Genomic DNA, 23735 nt, shown 5'->3' with positions numbered 1-23735 from the left:
CAGAGCCTTTGCACTTGCTGTTCCCTCTCCCTGAAACAATTTGCCCCCCAGTATCCACATGACTCACGGTCTCGTGTCCTTCAAGTCTTGGCTCAAACGTCGCTTCCTCAGTGAGCCTTCTCCGATCCACTTATTTTAAATTGCAATGCCTACTTGCACTTCTACCCCCAGCACTCTCTATCTTTCTCTCCTATACTCTTTTCCTTCATAGCACCGATCACCCCCAACATATTATATACGTTGCTTATTTATTTTGAAAATTACTTTCAAAGTTGACTCTCCTCTCACTTGAATGTAACCTTCACAAGGGAAATGGTTTTTATCTGCTCGTTTGCGGGTACAGCCTAGGGCTTAGAACGGTACTTGGCACATAGTAGGCACCGAATACCTATTTGTAGAATGAGAGAATGATTGGTGGCAGGTGGAGGATGGCTGGAGGCAGGTAACATTGGCGACAGAAAGATTAGTTAGAAGACTGTTGCAAACGAAAGCCGGAGACTAAGGGACTAGAGCCCAGACTGACTGACTGACCGTGCATCTCGTCTTCTGTCGTAATCTTCAAATGACGCTGAAATCTGTCGTTTTCTAACTTCTTGGTACTTTGTCTTGATTCTTTGGGCAGGTCAAAAGCTCCACAAGAGTGGAGGCTGGGCCTGTTCATCTCCACTTTTTCCAAAGTACCTGGCACTTATGTGATATTAAATATAAGTCACTCAATACATGTTCAGTGCTTCAGCAGTGATCTGATATGACTGGATTTTGTTTGACTAAGTGGATTTATTTGATAAAGATCTTAGGTTCTAATGTATATTTTCATGCTGTTGTACTAAATAGAGTTAATTTTGTTCCATTACCAAAGCGATATACATGCTCCTGAAAGAAAATTTAGAAATTAGAGAAAAGTCAAAAAAAATGAAAAAGGCTTTAGTTTCACCACCCATAAAGAACCATTAGTGTGGGGCTGGCCCGGTGGCGCAAGCGGTTAAGTGCGCACGCTCCGCTGCGGCAGCCCGGGGTTCGCTGGTTCGGATCCCGGGCGCGCACCGACGCACTGCCTTGGCAGGCCATGCTGTGGCGGCGTCCCATATAAAGCGGAGGAAGATGGGCATGGATGTTAGCCCAGGGCCAGTCTTCCTCGGCAAAAAAAGAGGAGGATTGGCAGATGTTAGCACAGGGCTGATCTCCTCACCAAAAAAAAAAAAAAAAAAAAAAAAAAGAACCATTAGTGTTAGTCTTTCTTTTACATATTTTTTCTAGAAATTGCTTTTTAATATAATGATTGTGTTTACATACTTGCAGACTGCTTTCCCCGTGTTACTTTATTAACACACACCTTTTTCTTTGCTGTGAACTTTTGGGAAACGTTATTTTAAAGTGCACACTATATGACCATGTAGTCGTACCATGGCTTGCATAACATAACTAATATCTGATATTAGGCTATTCCCACTTTCCTCTTATTGTAAAGATCTTCTGCTACTCTGGCAGACTCCATTACCTGTTGTTTTTCTGCTCACTTGCCCCCAAAACTTGTGTGCCTCAGTGTTATTATCTGTGAGATGGACATGATGAGACATAAGAGGATTAAGGTAAGTGAATGCAAGAAACAGTGCTGAGCATATGGTAGGTGTTGGATAAACATAAAACAGGTTGGAAGGGAAACCTCTGGAAATTGTGGAGTGTTGATTGCCAACATGGCGCTGTTCCCTGGCTGCAGGCCACACCTGATGCAGGTGGACTCGGTCCAGCGCTGGATGGAGGACCTGAAGCTCATGACCGAGTGCGAGTGCATGTGTGTCCTGCAGGCGAAGCCCATCAGCCTGGAGGAGGATGCACAGGGTGACCTCATCCTGGCAGGCGGCCCTAGCCTTAGAGACCCCCTGCAGCTGCTGCTGAAGCGAGGCTGGGTCATCAGCACCGAGCTGCGCAGAATCGGGCAGAAGCTGGCCCAGGACCGCTGGGCGCGCGTCCATAGCATGAGTGTGCGTCTGACCTGCCACGCCCGCTCCATGGTCAGTGAGTACAGCGCTGTCAGCAGGAGCTCCTCACAGGAGATGGGCCAGGTCAGTTGCCCTGGGATGGGCGTGAGTGGGCACTTGGAATGGGCATTCCTTCTAGAAGAATGGGTCTGAATTGTGTGGAGTCTGAACTCTTCCTGCCCCAGGGATCTTTCTCCTCTTCTAGTAAAGCAGGGAAGACAGTAAGAACATTTATTGAGTATCTACTCTGTGCTAGGAATTGTGCTGGGTGTTTTCACACACATCCCGTTTAACCTGCACGACCTGTGATGCAGACATAACCACTGTGAGAGGGTGTGCAATGGCTAAGTATGCCTACTGTAATGCCAGACTGCCTGGGTTCAAATGTTGCTCCCCTGTGTGACCTTGGCAAGTTACTTAACTTCTCTGTGCCCCATTTTCATCATCCTCATGAGTATGATAATAGTATTTATTTCATAGATCTGTTGTGAGGACTGAGTTATTACATGTAAAACGGTAAACAAGTTGATTAAAAACGTTAGCTAGTATTATTGCCCTCACTTTATAAATGAGGAAACAGAAAGTCAGGGAGCATAAGTAACTTGCCCAAAGTTACTCAGCGAATGGTGTAAGTGGGATTCAACCTAAGCCTTTCTGATTCCAAAGCCCATGCTTTTGAATCTTCTTTTCAGTGCAAAGTAAACCATTGAAAATTCCCCTTATCGTGACTTTTCTTTCCTCTGGTGTTCACTTTCCACCTTAGTGCTTTACCCTTTTCCTTGCTCCACTTCACAGACAGTAAACTTCTATTCACCCTTTGAAACCCAGCTCAAATGCCCCTTCCTTTCTGAAGCTTCCCAGATCCCCCAGCATAACTAATTACTCAGTTTTATTTTATTTATTTATTTTTTGCTGAGGAAGATTGGCCCTGAACTAACACTTGTGCCCATCTTCCTCTATTTTGAATATGGGATGTTGCCACAGCATGGCTTGATAAGCTGTGCATAGGTCTGCCCCCGGGATTGGAACTTGCGAACCCTGGGCCGCCAAAGTGGAGTGTGCGAACTTAACCACTATGCCACCGGGCTGGCCCCTCAGTTTTATTTTTTGAGCTTCCAAAGCAGCTAATAATGATCTCCTTTGCCATCCACATCACACTGTGTCATAGCTTATGTGCCTGTTTCTCAAATCCGATGACTCAATTCCTCATCTTTATGCCCTGGAGGGCCCGGCCCAGTGGTTGCTCCTCAGCCAAGGTTTATTCCATTGAGTCAACTTGATCTGTTTTTCTACAGATTGAGAAGCTGCTAATGGAGAAGTGCTCAGAGCTCTCAGCAGTCACAGAGAGGTAAATCTGGACCCTGGGTCTCCCAGGATCTACCCCCTGTCCTCAGGCAGGGGGAGGGGCTGGCATCCGCTCCCAGAGGGAGAGTGGGAGTGTGGGGGGAGGGACCGTGTGCGGTTCTGGAGTTCGCTTTTGCTGACTTTTATAAGAAAACTTAAAAGACTCTGAGGATTTTCTGCCCCATTTTCAGATCCTAGGGAGAATGTAGATGGCAGAGGAGAGGCCTGGGCATAGGAAGTAAGAGGATTCTTGAGGGCTGGTCTCAAGGAGAAGGTTTCTCAGAGCTTTGGGAAGGCCCCCGAATCCCCAAAGTCAAGGCAAGGTGAAGACAGACACTCACGCCCTTATACTCACACACACGTAGACAAGGGGTTCACAGACACTCACTCGCTCATACATACATATATAAACACACACTCACGCCGGCACAGAAGTACACTCGCGCCCTCTTCAACATATCTCACACATGTAAACATACATATGTTTACACTCAGACCCATACACACACTCAACCTCAATGTATACACACCCAGATGTGTGTTGACACTCCCTCACCTTTTCCAGCCCCCCGGCCCTGAAAGAAAACCCTGGAACTTGGCATCCCCTAAGCTCCCATGGAGTCTTTGGCCTTCCAGTGTGGAACATTCTCAGGCCATAGGGGTACATTTGAGCCTGATCCTGCCCTGTTCTTTCTCTCTAGGGAGAAAATCCTCAAGGCTCCTCTGTGCACATTGTAAGCAGCCCTCCCTTAAAGGGGCCCAGGCAGTGCCATAGACCTTTAGGGTGAGCCCCGGCTTTCCTGGCTCACCAGCGCCCCTCCTCTGCTGCTCCCTCCCCCCAGCCCTCGACCCTGGCCTCCATGATGGCAGGTCCTCCTGGGGAGATCCCCAGAGGCATGGATTTGGCCACCTTCTGATGGCCTTTCTTCCCAGTGACATGGACGTTAGCTTCCATCTCAGGCCAGCGCTTCTCTGAACACTAGGAGTCCAGGAGATGAGCCAGCTATGGAATATTCCTAGGCTGCTTTCACCCCACACCAGGCCCGCAGCAGGCCCGGAGCTGGCCCCTGCAATGGCCGGGGGCTGACCACCTGGCCCTTCCAGTGGCACACCCCATGGTTTCTTTTCCCCAGGTGCCTTCAGGTTGAGAATGAGCATGTCCTGAAGTCGATGAAGGCCTGCGTGAGTGAGACCCTGAGCACGCTGGGCCAGCACTTTAGCCAGCTGCTGGAGCTGGCCCTGACCCGGGAGGTGCAGGTCAGTGCAGGCCGGGCTGTGGAGAGGGCGTTCACGGAGACTCCTGGGGAGGGAGGTGGGCAAAGGGATGGGACCGGGCTGAGGGAAGCTCTGAGGTGACCTTTCCTGGGCCACATCCTCCTAAGACTGCCAAAGTGAACTCCGTCCCCTGAAAGATGGGACTGTCAGAGCTGAGCGGAGGCTTCCCAAGCATTTAGCCCAGCTCTCTGTTTTCCAGATGTGAAAACTGGAGCCCAGAGAAGGAAGAGACTTATCTAAGGCCACACGGCAAGGCAGTGGCGGAGCTCAGCATCTCCCAATTGCACTTTCAGTGTTGTTTTCACCACCTGAAATCTTCTTTGCTGAGTTACTGTTCACAGTGTACACAGTGGATCCTTACTATCCTGAAAGCCTTAAGGCACCTGCAGAGAACAAACCAATTCTGGAAACCCTGGCAAGAGAGAAGAATCTAGAAAGGTCATATAGTCCAACCCCTGCCTCTAGGCAGGCTCCTGTTTGATTCCAGAAAGAGGGAGGGCTCTGGAGCTTGAAGATCGACTTTCAAACTGTGGTTTACCATGGGACCTTGGTCATGTCCCTTAACCTCTTAGCCTCATTTTCCTCATCTATAAAGTAAAAGCCTTCCCCGGAAGAGAAGTGAGAGGATTAAGAAGACAGCATATGGAAAGTGCTAGCACATACTACGGGTTAAATATATGTCATTTCCCCCTCTTGCCTTTCCCTATTTTAAAAACCTCCCAGAAAAGCAGATTCCATAAGGTTTTCATTATGAAAGGTATTTACATGTTATTTATGGTTACAGAAATATTGTGTTACATATTTGCCATTTTTTTTCCCACCATCAAATAAAAGCCTTCCACAAATAACAAATCCCTTCCCACATCGGCTTCTCTCCAAACTCAGCCTTGCCACTGAGCCCAGAGTTTCTTTTCTATCTTTCCTGTGTGTCTGGCTCATTTCACACAGGGCCCAGGTCCTTCTGGCCTGGCTTACCTGCTGGTCAGTGCAGCTTGCCCCCTGAATTCTCACCCGTGCAGCCCCGAAGGTCTGCGAAGTCTACGCTCCCTGTCCTGAGAGGCTGGGACAAGGGCAAGGAAGGGCCAATGGCTGGGGTGCCGGGCCCGGCACTCAGAGCTGACGAGCAAATGCTGACAGGCACATGTAGGAGCGGGCCAGTGTCCCAAACTGAACCATTAAGTCCCAGGGGACCCAGTAGAACATGGGGGCCAAAATGGGTGAAGGAATTGAGGGAGTGATGAGCAAGGGATATTGAAGTTAGTAGTGAGAGGAGGGGAGCCTGGAGGAATTTTTGAGCAGGGGCCCAGGTGCCTGCTGATGGTTTTTATGCCATTTTTGTGCCCTCTTGCCTGGAAGTACCAGGTTCAATGAAAAGGGTTGAAATGGAATAGTTACGTTGGGTTGTAAATGGAAGCCAGCTGGTTTAGAAGTAGTCATCAGCTCTGTCTACCGGGAGCAAAGGGGTTGGGTGTCTTTCTGATGCTCTAGGTCACAGAATCCTGGGAAAAGTTCTCTGGGCTGCCAGGAGCCTACTTGGGCCTTTTGGACTCTGTATCTGATTTCCCGGGGCACTGGGTCCTTTCTGTTTCTTCCTCATTCTGACCTTTTTCAAGATGGAATTCCTGATCCAGTGCGTCTACTTCCCTGGCTAAGTCCTGCCCCATCCCCAGGTCTGACCACCTGGGTCACTGATGCTTGGCCTGGGTGCTGAGCTGGATCAGCTGCTCCTGTGTTAGAATTTGGTCACCCATTGGCCTCCCTCTCCTGAGCGTGGAGACAGAGTTCTGTCCTCCATTCCTCTACATTTTTGTTAGCTTCCTGATAACCCTCCTTTCTTGCAGCATGCCCCATGATGTCCTCTAAGCTCTCCTACGGGCGGAGTTTGCCATGCTTGTTATATTTCTTGGCTGATCTTTACCTTCTTTTTACTTTGGAAAGTTTCGATATGGGACAGCAGTGACATGGGGAGATATGTTGGCTGAAGGCAGGGTAATTTGGGTTCAGTCTTGTAAGCATGTGTTTCCTAAACTAGTGCTTTAGCATGTTAGTACTTACACAAGGATCCTATATTTGGATTGTAAAGGTTGACAGAAATAAAATTAAGCCCACTGCTTTGCATCAGAGTTTCTCCTATAATGTGCCATTCTGCATTACAAATCTTCTAAACGGTCCTCAAACATTCATAACATTTCTTGTCTGACCTGTAGCTTCCATAGATAGGGATTTTCGTGTGTTTTTTTCATGGATATATCTGTAGTGATTAGAACAGTACCTGGCATATAGTAAGCACTCAATAAAGATTTATTAGTGAATGAATATTAAGCAATATATTCAAAACTTACATGATCACAGATCTTTTTTATTCTTAAAGCACCTTTTCACTTATTCTGGGGTGTTGGTGTTTCAGGAAACGCAATTTGGGAAATGCCTTTCTTTTTTCACTAGCGAGCCATGTAGACTCCCTACATGGGAGGAACAATGTTCTTCCCACCCCATTCCCATGCCCTGCCACAAAAGAATATTACGCGGTGCTTTCTACGAAGGCAGTGATAATCTAGCACTACGCTGCATTGGTCTGCCCCATCCTGGAATATTATGTCCAGTGCCGGGCCCCAGATGTGTCATTGACAAAGACTGTGCTCTGGGGGGTTCCAAGGAGGGTGGGGAAGGGCTGAAGATCAAGATATGTGGGGCATAGTTGGAGGAGCAGGGGATGTTTAATCTAAGGATGGACACTCTGCTACCTCCGAAGTTCTGTGCTTTGGGACCCCAAAGGGAAGAAGGACCTTGGGTCAGTGGAGTGAATCTACAGGACATTCCATGTAAAAAGGAATTTGCGAGGCAATAGGGCTTAAGGACACTTTAGGAACTTCCCATCACTGAGATGGGCAAGTCATGCCTGGGAGGACGTTGGCAGTAAATGGAGGTTGAGCTGAATGACTTGGAAGGTTTCTTCTAATTATGATAGTATGGAATTCTATGAATGTGGACATTGTGAGGTAACGGACTGGGCATGGAGTTTGGAGGCATATCAGGGTTCAAATCCTGACCATGCTACTTACTGGGTATGCAAACTTGAGCAAGTTACTCAATTTCTCTGACCCTCAGTTTCCTCACCTCTACAGTGGGTTGTTGTTAGGATTAAATGAGACAACACATGAGTAATTGGTGGCACTCTTCTGATTGTGTCAACTGCTTTATTCACTAGAGACTTGATCTGACTCAAGAGAAATCAACAATGAGCTTTGCTAAAAGAACTCCTAATCACCTAGTTAACTGTTTATTAAGATAATTTAACTACTTGATGGAAAAATTTAAGGCTTAAATGTTAGAAGCCACCAATGGGAAATTAATGAGCATTGATGATTAGACTATCTGGGAATAAAGGATTAGCCTTGTAGGAAGGAAGAGGAGAAGATTTGACTTCCAAAAATTGATTTACTTGTAGAGGACTTCTAGGGGACTCTCCATTGCATAGGTCAACTCTCACCTGTACCTTTGAATCCTTGTTTCTGCTTCATGTGGATAGATGTTATAGTCATTCATCCTTTCATTCCATCAAGCAATTTTTATTTTAGTTTAAATAGCACCCTTAGTCTAATAAAACTGATTGGGGAATGTATCTTTGGCTCTGCGGCTAAATGAGCGTGTTAAACCTTCACCTCACAGCTAAATTTCCCCTCCCCAGCCCAGGCAGAGCCAGAGAACCTCAGGCCTCACCTGAGGGACAAGCACTTATCCTGTGAGAGACATCAGACCAGAGGGACACTTCCTAAGAGAAGAGAGACAGGCACTAAGCTGAACATACTCAGTTCCTTCTTCCTAACTCACTGACTCCTCTCTCAGTGAGATGACATGGAGTGGTGGGGAGTGAGGCCAGCAGAGGTGGTGGTGCTGAAATCCCTACCTACAGGGGTAGAAGGAGTGGGGACCAAGTACTGCCCCTTAGCGGTTCACAGTTCTTGTCCTGTTATCTTATTTGCCTTATCCATCAGGCTGTGGTCAGGCAGGAGTGGGGCTGGGCCCCCAGGGCAAGGAGGTCGTCTGCCTGTGGGGCAATTCTTTCCCACCTTAATGAATCCATTCCCCCAAATAACAGCCCCTACTGCTTTGTAGATCCTTCTGGAATCATAGTGGGCAATTTAGACTTTTCTCTCAGAAGGCTCAGAAAGGACTCATAATAATTACGTTCATTAAATTACCTCTAAGGAGGTTTTGTAACTAATGCTCAAAATTTGCTTTCCTCTTCTATTTCCCACTCTCAGATTTTGCTTAGCTATGTTGTCCACTATAAGTAATCAAAGGCTGCAATGTGATTAAATGGCAGCATAAAGATAATCCAAACATACTTGCCAGATGAGAAATATGAAGTTATTCAAAATTTTAAAATAGTCTCCAATTTCATTTTAAAGTTCCCTGGGAGAAAATAAAATAAAAGGCAAAAAACCAAAAACTGAATTCCTTTACTCTTAGGAATAATTCAAAGTCCCAAATTCTTAGATTCACACAGTTCTCTTCAGTTTTCTTACTCAGCTCATCTTGGCCAGGAGGGTCGCATCCCAGTGTGGGTGTGGAGCTGTGTTTCCTTGGGCAGCTGAGTCCAGGCTGACTCTCCAGCAATGGGAGTGGCTCCTTCATGGCTTCTCAATTTGTACCGCTCTTTCCTGACCATACTTGAAAGGGCCCAAGAGTTAGTATCATGGATACACAATATTCTCACAGCACTACCCCTACACTCACAGAAGCTAAAACAGGCCATCCCCAATCCCTAGGGAGGAATTCCAGGCAACATTTCTCCCAGGACTCTGCCTTTAGGCTTCCCAAAGGCCCTAACAGATACTCATCTGCAGTTGGGAGAAAGAGGGTGGGTGACAGATACCGTCTTGGTTGCATCCGTGGCAGGCTATCAGTTTATTTCAGTTGTCCAATAGTCCACAAGGATTTATGAACATACATTTACTGGGGGAAAGCATCCACCATAGGTTAATTGTGGTATGATTTTTACCATATATGGGAGAAAAATGTCTCCTTTCTCATTCAAGGGCATTTGATATGTTTTTTTCTTCCTGCAAAGTCAGGGATTTGTAATTCCTTCACAAGGACTTTCTTGATTTGCATTCTTTCCCATCCAGCATTTTCAGCGTTTCTCCATTTCTAGCTCCCCTCTTAATGCTGTGTTTCTGCCACTGCTTGAGGTGACTTTGGCTGGTGGTCTTCAAAGCACTTCAAATGTATTGCATTCTCCAAGTTCCCCAAGATTTCCTAGGAGAAACGCTAGCACATATACTTTTAAGGAAATCAATTTCCAGACCTTCAATTTTCATTTGTTTTCTTTCCTACAAATGATCTTCCTAGTAACGTACAGAGTTTTTAATAGCCCTTCTATTACTTTCCAAAAGAAAGGCATACTCCTCATCCATCCCAAATCTTAGAGGGCATTGTCCTGCTGTGCAAAAACCTTGTAGTGAGAGCTGGGAGATCAAACAAAGAAGAAGCCTTCATTCATGAATCACAAACCCTTAGGCCTCCATGAATTATTTTGTGTTTTTTACGTATTTCTATATTTTGCCCAGTGTGGGGATTTTCTGAATCCAGATGTATGGTAGAATGGTCGAGTGTGTGTGCGTGTATGTGTGAGTGTTTGCGTGTGTGTTGGAGGGGTGGTTATGAAAAGTTTCCAGTTTATCTTATCCCTTCCATCTCCGTTTATTCTCAAATCGTGCATGGCTCTTGAGGGACATTCTCCTTAGAAAAACCAACGAGAGCATTGGGTAGGATACATCAAACACCAAAAATGTCTTTTTTGGCACATATTTAAATGCAAGCAATTCCTTTCAGCTATATTTCATGCTCAATCCTAGAATATATCATTAACTGGAAAGAAAAGTATCTTTGAAGAGCCAAAGACTCTAAAAGTTAATGATACTGATTCTTTTAAATGTAACTGGAATAGCTTTGAGGACAACCAAATTTTTCAAGATATATTGGGTAAAATCCACAGATACAAATTTTATGTGATTTCTTTTTCAGATTTGGTGCGCATTATTTAAGAAAGCAGTTAAAGCCTATTTTGTCAAAATATTTTATGAAATATTTATACTAATTTCTACTTCCTGTTAGCAAAAGATAAAATTAATTGTTAGCAGCTGGACTAATTAGATTTAAGCAGTAAATATCTTTTTCCTTCTTTAAATATGCAGGGAAGTTTGATCATGAGAACTACTAAAAATAATTGAATGATTTCTGATATATTTATTCTCAGATCTTATTTAATTATTCCTTAAAATGAACACTGATGTTCATTACATATACACACCTATTTACTGAAGGAATACAATGCCTTTTATCATATTCCTAGATTTATAATTAATTTACAATGTTAGCTACATATTACTTTGTGTTATTAAAAGTTTAGTAAATTGTTTTATTTTGGCTTTATAACATATACAAATAAATCAAATTTTATTTTAGGCCTACATTATTTTACTATTGACAGTTTTTAGCTTTTTACCTTAGAGAATGATTTCTATAATTATTTGTCAGTGTTTTTTAGCATTTCTTGAAACATATATCAAACATTTTTTAATTAAAAATGAAGTCAGGGCTATATTGAGAGAAAGTTAAGTTGACTTGGCTGATTGACTTGACGAAAAGAACTGTTTTTGCCAACTAAGTTATAGGGTGGGTATTTTCCATAAATTAAATAAGCAAAAACTGTAGCTTCCAGGTTTTGATAAAATGTATTTGAAACACACAAAAATACTTGATTAAAAAATTGTATTGGCAATGAAATTAATAATATTTTGATTTTCCTAATCCTTTCTGAATAACTTGGATAACCCAAGGTGCTCTAAGTAAGAGTGATGAGTATAATTAATTGTTATTTGATAAGTCTTGGTAAAGTACTTTTGGAATTCTTCCCAGAAATTGAGATAGTAATGAATGACTCTAATGATTGGGAACAAATGCTTTTGTGAGTCGAATGGTTTCCAATTCCTTGCTTCTACCAATTTAGAGGAGTTATCAGCTGACAGATCATTAAGAGTAGTGTTTGATGATAGATCACCATGTGAATACATAACTCAGAATGTGTTCAAAGGGTTGAGCAACTTGGTTGTACAAACTCATCCCATTGCTCTCCATGGATTTATGAGAACAAGATTTTTCAAGGTTTACATCTAAAAATATAGCATTAAGTCAATATTCAATCATGAATACATGAATGAATGAGAAAGCCTAAAAAGGATACAAAACCTCATTTATCTCATTAAGAGATATATTTATAATAATTTTCATTTTTATGATTTATAATTATTTATTAAAATTTATAATCTATGTTGTTTTGACCAATTGTATTGATAATAATCGTAGCAATAATTCAAACTCAAGAAGGGATTGTTTTTAAACACTTAGAGCCTTACTGTCACAGGAAATAAGATAAAATTTCAAATTTCAATGATAAGTATGATAAGGGTGATCAATAAAATACTTTGAAATTTAAATGTCTTACATTAAGATAAAATTCTGAGGGAGAATTGGAATGGGAATATAAATTTAAAGATGAAAAGAAAAGATGCAAAATGTTCAAATGTTAAAGAAAGAGATTATTCATGTATTTTTAAATGGATGATGCCGGTATCAAGTTGTTTTGGTATTTAGATTCCTTTGAACACATCTAAAAGAGTATTCAATGTATTCAATGAATTTATTTTATGTCAATATTTATAATCTGCTGGAAATTACATCTTTTCCAACTTTGTTCTTTAAACTTATGAGGAAAAATTTTACTTGTCAAAATTAAAATGTACAAGGCATCATATAGTTTTAAAAATTCTTTTAGAACTAAATTAGAAAAAAAAAATTGACATAGGATACACAGACCCCCTTTATTCTATAGCATGATGGCTATTGTCCCTGCCTCTTGCTAGAGAATTGCTTAGGCCTTAAGATCTGTCTTCTAGGGAGACTTTCCTGTGATGCTCCTGAAGTCTGGCCCCTTATGGGCCTCCTGAGGACCAGTCCCTCTGCCATGCACTTCTCAGAACACTGACTTTCCATATATTTTGAATATTTTAGCCTTGAGTTGCATTTCTTTTGCTACATCTTTTTTTTTTTGCAGTAATGAACTGCTCCTCCAGTGTTCTCTTTCCTTCTGTTAATCCTCTACTCCTTTCTGAGAAACTCAGCTGACTTTCTAACAGTTCACTCTGCTTCTCGTTGGGTCTCTTTCTCTTTCTAACGCACGGAATGAGCACTAGTTGCTGGATCTGAGCAGCTTTCCCACTTGAACTTCTCTTTCCTTTCTGGCACATCCTTTTGTTTTTCCAAAAAACTCTTTTAGATTTTGAGATTTCCCTGATTGAGAGAAGTGAAATCAATTAAGGTCTGAGTCTACCCCACACCTCCTGTTCTAAGAAATCTTGTCCACATTTGCCCCCCTAAGTTGGATATTCCTACCCAGGAGATATTTTCCCATCAGACCAATGGCTAATCCAAGCCTGGATTCAGTTATTATTTTGTCTATCTCCTCTATAATATGTCCGATCTTTCTGAGCCTTTCCTCAGAGTCTAATTCATGCATTTATTCAATATGTTCTCTTAGGACACAGGCAATACTGTATGCTCATTTTCAAAACATTTCAGCTGGAAATTTATCTAATAATCCTTTGAGTATTTCCTACTGATCTCTGTAGTCTTTTCCTGTGTTCCAGAACTCTATTAATGTATAACAAACAACCCCAACAACAATAATTTTTGTTATATCTCATAATTTTAAGGGCCAAGAATTTGGCAGGGCTTGGCTGAATGAGTCTTCTGTTCTCTGTGGCATCAACAGAGGTCGCTTGGTGGTATTCAGTTGGCAGATGGTTTGGAGAGTCTTAGAAAGCTTCATCACATGTATGGTGCCTTGGAGGGGATGACTGGAAAGATGGTCTCAGCTGAGAGTATTGATCAGGGATCCTACACATTGCTTCTCCAGCATGACAGTCTCAGAGTTATCAAACTTCTTATATGGTAGCTTAGGACTCTGGAAAGAATGTTCCACGAAGCCTGGATGGCAGCTTCAAGGTTTCTTATGATCTAGCTTTGGAAGTCCTGGAACATTATTTCTAAGTGCTGGCTTCTATTGGTCAAGCAAGTCTCTGAGACCAGCCCAAATTCAAAAGGGGGGAAGCTACCTCTCTGTGGGAGGACTAGCAAAGATTTGTGGCCATCTGTAATCTACCATACCTTGTCAAATCTGCCCACAGTTATGTAATCCTTTTGCACAGCTGGGCTGCCATAACCATATCTAACTGTGGATTCTCTATCTGAAGCTTTAGGAAGAGGCTTCACAATATTTTCCGGGCTCCCTCTGAAGTACTCATTCCAGGCTGATTTGAGAGTTTATCTGTCCTGATAAATTTCACCGGGTTGCAGTCACTCTTTCTTTTCAAGATACAGTTAAATATATATCCTCCTTTTTGAATTCCTTATTTAGAGCAGTTAGATTGTGTGCATCTCCTTAATCCTTTTTTATCCCTTTCTCCTGGTCTTCAAGATCTTACTTTTTTGTTTCATATCTGCCTAGTTTGTCTTTAAAAAAAAAAATTCTGTCATTCAGCCTAATCAGTCTATCTTCTTTATTTTGTTTCCATTCTTTCATGATTCTTCTCATGATATAGGAGGGAGCATATTTTTAAAATTTCTCTAATTCCTACTTGATTTCCTGAAAAAACTTGATTTTAGAGACCGTGTTAGTTTGAAGCTGACACCAAGGTGGGATACGATAAGAGATGCCTGTGAAGGATAAAGGGGAGGAAGCAGGAGCAGGCGTGGAAAAACACATTGCTCATCTGACAACTTTCGAGAAGGAAAAGGGGGAAGGAAGAATTGAATAAGAAGAGACTTGGAATTTTCAAACCAAAGTCACCCATTAGAGGAGTCCTCTGACCCACAGTCACAGGCCCACAGTAGTACCCCTGCTGTGCCCAGTCACAGCTGGGAGTAGCTCCTGGGAAGTATGGCCTCAGCAAGAACACAGTGGTGGATCAGAGGGGCAGCAGCTGGGGCTCTCAGTGAACTCTTGGCCCTGCAGCAGGAGCTGTGGCTACCACAAGGCAGAGCATGGTAGATGCTAATGGAAGCCAGGATGAAGAACTGCTCTACAGTTTGGTGAGAGCTACTAATGAGGCTGGATATTCTCCTTGTCTTGAGACTTCCATCTCCGCTAGTTCAGGTGAAGTCCTGCCGACACTGAAGGAGATGGATTCTCTGACCTTGGAAAACAGGAAGTCGGATTCACAGGGGTTAAGGTCTAACTCCACCACTTACCACCTGTGTGACCTCGGTCAGATTTCTATGTCTCAGTTTCCTCAACTGTGAATTGAGAGTTGGACAAGACTTCTGAGGACCCTTCCAACCCTGATGTATTGTGATATTTAGGGCTTTGACGATTTCAGTGGAGCCTCTGATCTCATATCTTTCCAAATTTATCCTTGTGAAAAGGATGCTTAAAACTTTTCATTGTCGGAGAGCTGATTCACTGAGACATATCTGAGGCATAGTTACGATATATATACGTATAGACATTACCAAGAAATTATTCTCAGACGTAAATAGACTAATATTAGCAGATGATTGCAAAAGACATTGGATTTGAATTGGTTAATTTAATGCTAATTGCTTCAAGCACAAACACTAATCAGGAATATCAGGTAATTATCATTTAGGTACAAGACCCCAATATATGAAATCTGCATTTTCATGAGAGCGTTAATGTCACTTATGTAACTGCTTACGGTAACGATGGGGAAGGATTCTAAGAAGTACGTTCATTACAGAGATGTGTATGACAAATCTTCGTTATTAATTTTACCCTTTGTTAAATATCTTACAAGAGGCATCTATCAAATCTTAGGGAATAATTTTTATATTTAAAGTAGCTTGATTAAATATGTAGTTAATCTTAGACTGCCATATGTAGAGGATTAGCATATTGTGTGTATGAAGAATTCTATGAGTTTGAATAAAGAAGAAAAAAGGGAGAGCCATTTACCTTGAGCCTCAAACCCCCTTAATTTGAATCATTTTACAAATAGGGAAACTGAGGCCTAGGAAGTTTATTTCAATTGCCCAAGATCACAAAGTAATAACTGCTAACAACTGTATTTTGCTTCCATGTGCCAGGTACATTTAGAAGTTCTTTATGTATATTGGCAACCTCAAGAGATGGATACAACCACTGTAAGAGATAGACACTGTTATTTCCACCACTGGAAATGATGGATGAGGAAACTGAGGCACAGAAGGGCTAAGTTACTTGCTCTAGGACACACAGACAGAAGAGGCAGAGCTGGGATTTGAACCCAGGCAGTTTGGCTCTGGAGTCCATGCCTTTAACCATAAACACACTTCCTCATCAACACAGTGTGTTAAAAGAGGCAAGCTGGGACTAGAACTCAGATATCCTCATTTCTCTTTAAGTGCCTTTTCCATAACACCAGAGTTAATTAAAAACAAATCCATTTAATATTTTAAAATAAACATAGCAACCGAAATTGCAAAAATGGCTGCTCAGAGCACCCATCTCTGGAGATCTTACTTTCTTGCCTGAAGCCCCCAAAGGCAACTTTCCCCAGTCTCTGTCTCCACACCTCTTAGGAGAAACTCAAGAAACTAGCATTACTGAGCAGATGGGAATCATTTATAATCAATGAATCACATGCTTCAAAGAAAATGGCTGATTATGGAGTGGTTTCACGATACGTGAAAAGCTTTTTCTTAGAAGTAAGCTAAACTCTTCTAGAAATAATCTTCACATCTTATTGATTGAAACACTTTCCATTTACTTTTCTTCCTGGGCCTCCCTGGGTCCTATATTTGGTTATTCCCAGCCTTCTTACCACCAACCTTAGATCTCTCAGTCTTGATCAGTGTGGCATCAGAGTTACCCACTCTTTGACAGGATGCCCAGTGTTGCTATTTTAGCCTGGTCAGACACCCCAGGCAAATGTGCCCCAAGCAGTAAGCTACTACTGTAGAGTAGAGTGCTTCTCTTGACTCAAGCCCTGAACCCATTACCCAAGTGGAGTTCACCATTGGCTAACAGCCATCCAAAATGAGGTAATGTCGTTGGTCAGAGCTGTAGCAACTCATTGGTTTTCAACTTAATGGTTTGTTTATTTAACTAATGATTTCTGTTCTCATTAGGAGCCAGTAGCACAACAAAATGGTACTTGCTGAGACCACCAATGTTGAGAGCTGATTTTCTGATCGACTGGAACAGGGCACATTTGTCATCCAAATCCCAGGGGTTTGAAATTATCCCATATTTCTGAAATGGAACTCAGACCTCATGCTGACTCATGTCTTTCCCAAATCTAGAACCTCATCACCCCATAGTGGGATAGTGGATGAGGCAGGATTATAAATTTTAGGGGGCTCTTAGGAGTGTAGAGCGATTGGTATTCCATTAAGGAAGTTAAGCAGAGGGGCGATGGGGGTGAGTAACCATAAGCTTTACTCTGTTTTGTTAGGCACTGGTGAGAAAAATTGATGCCTCGGACAATATTTACACCATGGAATCCACCACAGGGAACCTGTTCAGCCTGACCCAGGAGGGAGCTCCCTTGTGCCGCATCATAGCCAAGGTGAGTTTCATGGTTAGAAGCTAAAATGACAGGCCTGGGGAGAGTGTGAGGAAACTAGTTTGCTGGGAACAGCTGGCCCAGGAAGTCTGTCCTGGCGCTAGCATTTGCTTGCTGTGTGATGTTGGAAGAGTCACCTTCCATCTCTGGGCCTTGGTGTCTCCATCTTTAATGGTGGCTGGCCCCTCTGATTTCATTCCCCACTTGATGTCTCAGTGCCCTCAGATCCTCTATCATCTTTCTTTATGACAGATATCTGTTATAAATATCAACCCTCCTTCCTCATCTCTACATATCCCACCAAACCCAAACTGAACATATCCTCCAATTCAAGTTCTTGGCTGGACCCCAAAAATGCCTGTAGCCAACTCCAATACTCCATAAAGGGAAGGCAAAATTGAAAAGGCCAGTAGTTTTCATCAATTACAATGGGAGTTGTAATTCATTAGCTTCATGGTCAATGTGCCCCTGCATTTGAGGTCCAAATATTTAGGGCAAATTAGGCAAGTGGTAGTCCTAGGACCCTACTAGAGTCTGTTTCATTTTTACTTTTTTACTTTTTTACTTGAGAAATGACATCATCATTGGGGATAGAACTGGTGATCTAACTGGAAGCAAAGCTATGTCCTTCAATAGACTTAAGATCCAGTTGCAGGAAGTCGCTGCAGCTTGGTGGATCCCAGTCCTGACTCTGCATCACAATTCCTCAGGAAGTTTTTGGAAAACATGGATACTTTTGCCCCACCCAAGATTTACTGAAGTCCTGGGATAAGATCTGGGAATCTACACTTCAACCAGCTTGAAAGGTGGTTCTGAGGCATGACTAGACTCTCAGAATCACTGATCTAAGCCCCTAGAGAGCAGGGTAAATACTTGTTAACTCTGGTCAGGGAAGCAGTCTGACGTTTCAGTGTTGCTGTTCGCCATGCTTAATGCCTTATATACATTATTTCTTTTAGATCACAAAACCATCCTATGGAGTAGGTACCATGTTGTTCCCTTCTATAGCTAAAGAAGTGGTTTAAGGGACTTGCTCAGGGTCACACAATTCATAAAGAGTGGAGTCAGATTTAGAACTCAAGTCTCTTTGATTTAGAGTTCGTGGTCCTAAAGCCCACAGTGGTGACTTCTGGTTCAGTCCTTGGCCCTTCAGGTTCTTAGGCCAAAGTGTGACTCAGAACTTCTCAACCCTGTATGCACCTTAGAATCATTAGGGAGCTTTAAAAATGTTCTGATTCAGATTTAATTGGTCTAGAGTGGGGTCCGGGGTGGATATTTTAGCATTCTGAGTGATTCTAATGTACTTCTTGGGTTGGGGACCACTACTCGCTTTGAGAGTGATTTAGGTGCAATTTATCTTGGAGAGTTTGTGGTGTTGTTGGGGCAAAGGAGACAGAGAGGGTAGCATCAAGTCTGTTCTCTCCAAGGATTCTGCGACTCAATTGTTCAGCTTGGTCAAGAGTGTTGACTCTGCAGAGGGATGTCTTGGTGCTAGGGGGGAGGGGGCAGAGAACTGCTCCAACCTGGGGCTGAAACTGACTTAAAGTCAGTTGAATGATTAACTTCAAACAGAAATTAGCTTATTTTCTTTTGGAAGGATGACTATTTTCCCCTTTCAAAATGAGCTGCAAATACTGGCTGGGTTTGGGCTCCAGGAGTGGACCTGAGGTGTGGAAGGGGCAAGGACCTCTTCTGAATGGCAACATGGGGCCTGAAGTGGTTTTCTCTTTTGAAAAAACAGGCTTCAAAAGTTCCCCGGGAAGGAAACTTTGCCGATGCACTTGTTCTATTCCAGGGCACAGGCACTCCAAGCTCTGTCTCCAGGGCTGTAGATGGCTCCTACCACCTGCCTACATTTGTGCTCCACTTTCGGAAAAGCAGAGAGGGGTCTAATCCAACGATGGTGTTAGTCTCCTCTGGGATCCAGGACTTACATCTGGTTAAATATTGATCCCAAACATTTCCGGTGGTAGGAAACAGGGGGAAAGGCCTGGGCTGGTACCCACCCCTCAGCTACTCAACTCTCCTCCACCCCAACACCAGCCTGGGCTCTCAAGAAGTATGATCAGCAGTTGTTTAAAGATTTGGATGGTCCTTTGAGTGTGAACATGGGCTATACCCCACCAGAGGCTGCCCAAGGGAATACACGTGTCTCATTGAATATTAACAACGACAACAAGAATGACTATTTACTGGTTACTTTCAATGTACCAGGCCCGGTGCTGGGCCCTATCTATGGTCATCATATCTTATCTACATGCACTCCTCTGAGATGGGTATCAGTGACCCCATTTACAGAAAAGGATACCAGGACTCACAATGGTTGAACACCTTGAACAGTTAACACTTGAAACCACATTTGTCCAGCTCTGGAGTCAATACTCTTTCCATTTCACCAGCTCAATTGGCAAAGAAACTTAGAGTACTTTCCAGGCAAAGCCCAACAATTCTGCCTCCCTCTTCATCAGGATTTCCTCTTTCTCTGCTCCTGGTGCACCACACAACGGTCGGCTTGCCCACTCCAGTCCCGAGGCTGGTGAAGGCTGGTGCTGAGAGACACTGGCAGGAGTGGGGAAGAAACTGGAGAGTCTGAGATGTCTAAAGCTAGAAGTGGTCAACTTTGATGATGGTAGAGGTAGTTGTGGTGTAGTAGTAGTAGAAATGAAAAATAAACATCTGTATAGCACTTACTATATGCCAGATAATGTTCTAAAGGCTTTCTATATAATAACCATAATAACCTCATAACAATCGTCTGTGGTAGATAGTATTTATTCTCACGTACAGGTGGAGGAGCTGAGACAGTGAGAAGGTCACACAGCTAGTAAGTGACAGCTGGAATTTGAACCTGGCTGTTGGGCAGCAAAGGCTGTGCTCTTGGCTCCTATTCTGAGCTGCCTCTCAGCAGCACTTCCTCCTCCTGCTTTCCTCCTCTTTCTCACCGTCTTCCTCCCTCCGCCCTCCTCCCCTCTTCCACAGTCTTTATTATTTACTGCATCCTTTCTATATGTCAAGCACTGGGCTAAGTTTTCCGTTCATTATCTCATCTGATCCTCCTAATAATCTTATGGTGTGTTATGTTTATAATTCCCATTTTTAAGGTGAAGAAACAGCAGCTCAGAGAGCAGGTCACACACATTCACTGCAGAGCTGAGATTTTAGCCAGATCTGCTGACTCTGAATCTTAATCTCAGCCTCTCATGTCTCTGGTCCTTGGGAGAGAGTGGACAGAAGGTTGAAGCACAGAGAGAAGATTCAGTGATGACTCTCTTCTTTCCAGCCTGGAAAATGGCGAGACTAGTTTCTCTAGCAGAATCACTGTGTTCAGATTTCCAGTCCTGACAGTGATGCAGGGGCTGGGAGTCCCTGGTACGCCCTGCACAGCATCCGCACCGTTGATGCTCAGGAAATGTGCCCAGCATGGTGACAGATACGGGGCAGTTCCTCCCAGTGGTCTTCCCCACCCACCTATTTGGGGCCCGGAGTGGTCTGTCTTTGGGTCCTCCATTCATCTGAGCTGTCTCCGGGAGATAGTTGGGCATCCTGTCCGAGTCTGTCCTCTTAGCTTCTTGGGTTCCTCTGAAGGCCAAGGAATAAACCCAGTCCTCCCTATGACGGTGGTGGCAAACCCCATCCCTTCCTGAGTGCACTGCACAGAAAATTCCCCTGTGCTTTGTTGGAATTGCCTCCACCCCAGCTCTCCTTTTATTATTCCCCCACTAGCCTACACACCCCACAAGTGGCCTCCTCCAGCTTTATGATGAGTTCTCCCAAGTCTGTCTGAATAATGCACACCACTATACAGCTGGGCTCTGAGCCCAGACCTTTCTATAAAATTAAACAAGCTCTGGCCAACAGTGTGATTCTCCTAGCTCGGGCGATTCTCGGCTCTGCTCTAAGATGAGTGCTGCTCTTGGGTCCTTGATGGAGGCTTCAGGGTGGTCCATGCCGCTAATCCATCTCACTTCCTCTGCGGCTCCTTCCTCCTCTCCCTCCCACATATTCCAGCCCTCAGGACGCCTTTCTTGAGAGTATGAGACACTCTTCTAACCAGGAAGCCTTCCTCAACCTGACCCTCAGCCTGCTGTCCGGAGCTGGGTGCAGGCCCTTCACACATTTACTCAATTGCTCCCTCAACATCTTGGTCATGTAGCTGTCAGGACCCCATTTTTAGCCAAATTTAACCAGCAGTAGAGCCAGGATTTGAACCAGAATCCCCTCATTCTGGGTTCAGGATGTCCCCCCTTCCTCTCCCAGTAGCTAAAAATGCTAAGAAGGCTGTTTTTCACAGGATTAGGAAAGGATCTATTGAGAATCCAATGCAACTACATGCAGAGGCTTAAATATAGTTATGCTGGCTCAGTGCCTCCTGAGCCAAAAGAGGGCTCCACGTTGATCCTGGCTCTCGGCCTGCGGTCTGTGGCATCATTCGTTCATTGTCTGCTCCAGACGTAAATATCTATCCATCACTTATTTATCATATCTATCATTTATTTATCATATCTATCATTTATCTATCATCTATTACTCTGCTTATATAAATAATATTTATAAGGTATATATGATTAAATATAAATACACACATATATAAATATACATACATATATAAGCATATATATGTATATATATATATGTATCTAAATATTTACATCTGGATGGAGGTAATTAACGATTATCAGGATTGGCTGAGAAGAGCTTGGAACTCCTTTTTCTTTTTTCCCACTTTAAAGAGTAACTTGATTTACTCCATTGACTCTCTGAGTAAGGTGTTTATGTGGAACCCTCATCAGATGTCCGAGGAGCTGTGGGAAAGTAGGAAGGCAGGGATAAAGGATTGGGGGAGCAAGATCAGGGAGGGTATTGTCCTGTGCCAGCACATATTTTTATCGGAGTAATGATGCGCATTTAAAACCAGAGTGCGTCTCTTTTTGTGTGTGTGAGGAAGATTAGCCCTGAGCTAATGTCTGTTGTCGATCCTCCTCTTTTTGCTGAGGAAGATTGGCCCTGAGCTAACATCCTGGCCATCTTCTTCTACTTTATATGGGACACCGCCACAGCATGGCTTGATAAGCGGTGCGTCGGTTCGTGCCTGGGATCCAAACCTGCGAACCCCGGGTCTCCGAAGCAGAGTGCATGAACTTAACCACTACACCACTGGGCCGGCCCCAAGAGTGCTTTTCTTTGACCCTTTTACAAACTCCCTCAGATTATGTTAGGGATTCCTGCTCTGTGCTCCTTCAACCTGGCACCCCCCCCCCCCACCATTTCACTGCCCTTCTATGCAGATTTGTACCTGCTTTTAAAATTGTCTGCCTTCCTGCCAGACCACGAGTTCAGTGTGGATGAGGACCGAGAAGATCTGCTCAGTGCCCAGCAGTGTCTGGTATCTAATAAAACATTAGTATTTTTTGACTGTGTGAATGAACTTACTAGCCCTAAGGTGTACCCCCTTCCCACCGAATGAACAACCCAAAAGGAAGCAGGAATATACAAGTTAAGGACCACTCTCAGCTGATTATAAAATGTCAGCAATTATCCGCTCCCCCAGAGGTGGACACTTCCATCTTGGTCTCTGCAGTGAAAAGCAGCTATACTCTTCGGATGAAAAGGGCCCTGCGCCTGTTTGTGGGTGAGGGGAAGGGAAGATGTGGGATGACTTGTTTCCGTGCGTCTGTGCTGGGCCGCGGTGGTCATCACTTCCTCTTCCAGCTGCTCATTCACTATCCTTTGAATCATTGCCGCGGCGTCCTCAGAACACGGAACAGCGCCTGGTGCTTCGTGGGCGCTCAATATATTTGTTGTTGAAAGAGTTCTCAAAAATCTGACAGGGGATGGTATTTTGCTGAACTCATTTCTTCTTCCTGTAACAGAGAGCAATGGGCTTAGTTAGAAGCAAGAGTAGGGAGGTTAAAGGGGAGTGCCCCTCAGGACTAAGGTCAGATCACCTGCTTGCACTTTCTTCACTGCTGCCACCCAGGGCACCTTCCAGCCCTCAGGGAAGGGAGAGGAGGAAGCAGGCAAAGCCAGGTGGGGGTATCCAGCTTCTCCTGCTCTGCACGCCCGCAGCAGCGTTGCCACCGTTTTGCTGGAGACGTGACGAGTCATCTTTGTGATCTGTTGGCTGTCTCACTCTGCTTTGAGAGCTAAGGTGGCCTCAGTGATTGTTATAGAATAAATATGACCAGTTAGGATGAGTGCCTCACTCCCAGATTCTTCCAGGAAGTCCTCCCAGACTTCTCCTGGGAAGTCTCTTCAATTTAAAAGGGTTTCCATGAACAGCTCTCACAAAAGGAAAAGTACACACTCACCCTCGAGAGTTGGGCTGATTGGTCCTGAAGGTTTTTTTTTTTTTTTTTTTTTTTTTTGATAAACTGGAGTGAAAGAGTGAAAACAAGGAGGATGTGTATTTGGGGTGAATTATTTCACCCATCTAGACCAGTTTTTTTCCATCACAAAATGGGAATAAGTTGTAGTATTGATATGAATAAAACTCCTTTTTTGTGTGCCT

General features: G+C 43.7%; 1 protein-coding gene across 1 annotated transcript in view; it reads left to right on the top strand.

The window, feature by feature from the left end:
- INSC (INSC spindle orientation adaptor protein) overlaps window positions 1-23735 on the top strand; it is a 127944-nt gene that overhangs the window by 59921 nt on the left and 44288 nt on the right. The window contains exons 3-6 of the mRNA XM_004418470.3: window positions 1718-2063; window positions 3275-3327; window positions 4457-4580; window positions 17117-17230. Coding sequence (XP_004418527.2) covers window positions 1718-2063; window positions 3275-3327; window positions 4457-4580; window positions 17117-17230 — 637 coding nt within the window. The remainder of the gene's footprint in view (window positions 1-1717; window positions 2064-3274; window positions 3328-4456; window positions 4581-17116; window positions 17231-23735) is intronic.

This window comes from Ceratotherium simum, chromosome 7, assembly GCF_057802395.1.
Source record: "Ceratotherium simum simum isolate JZ-2026a chromosome 7, ASM5780239v1, whole genome shotgun sequence".
Taxonomy (NCBI): Eukaryota; Metazoa; Chordata; class Mammalia; order Perissodactyla; family Rhinocerotidae; genus Ceratotherium; species Ceratotherium simum.
This window is presented reverse-complemented; position numbering and strand designations above follow the sequence as displayed.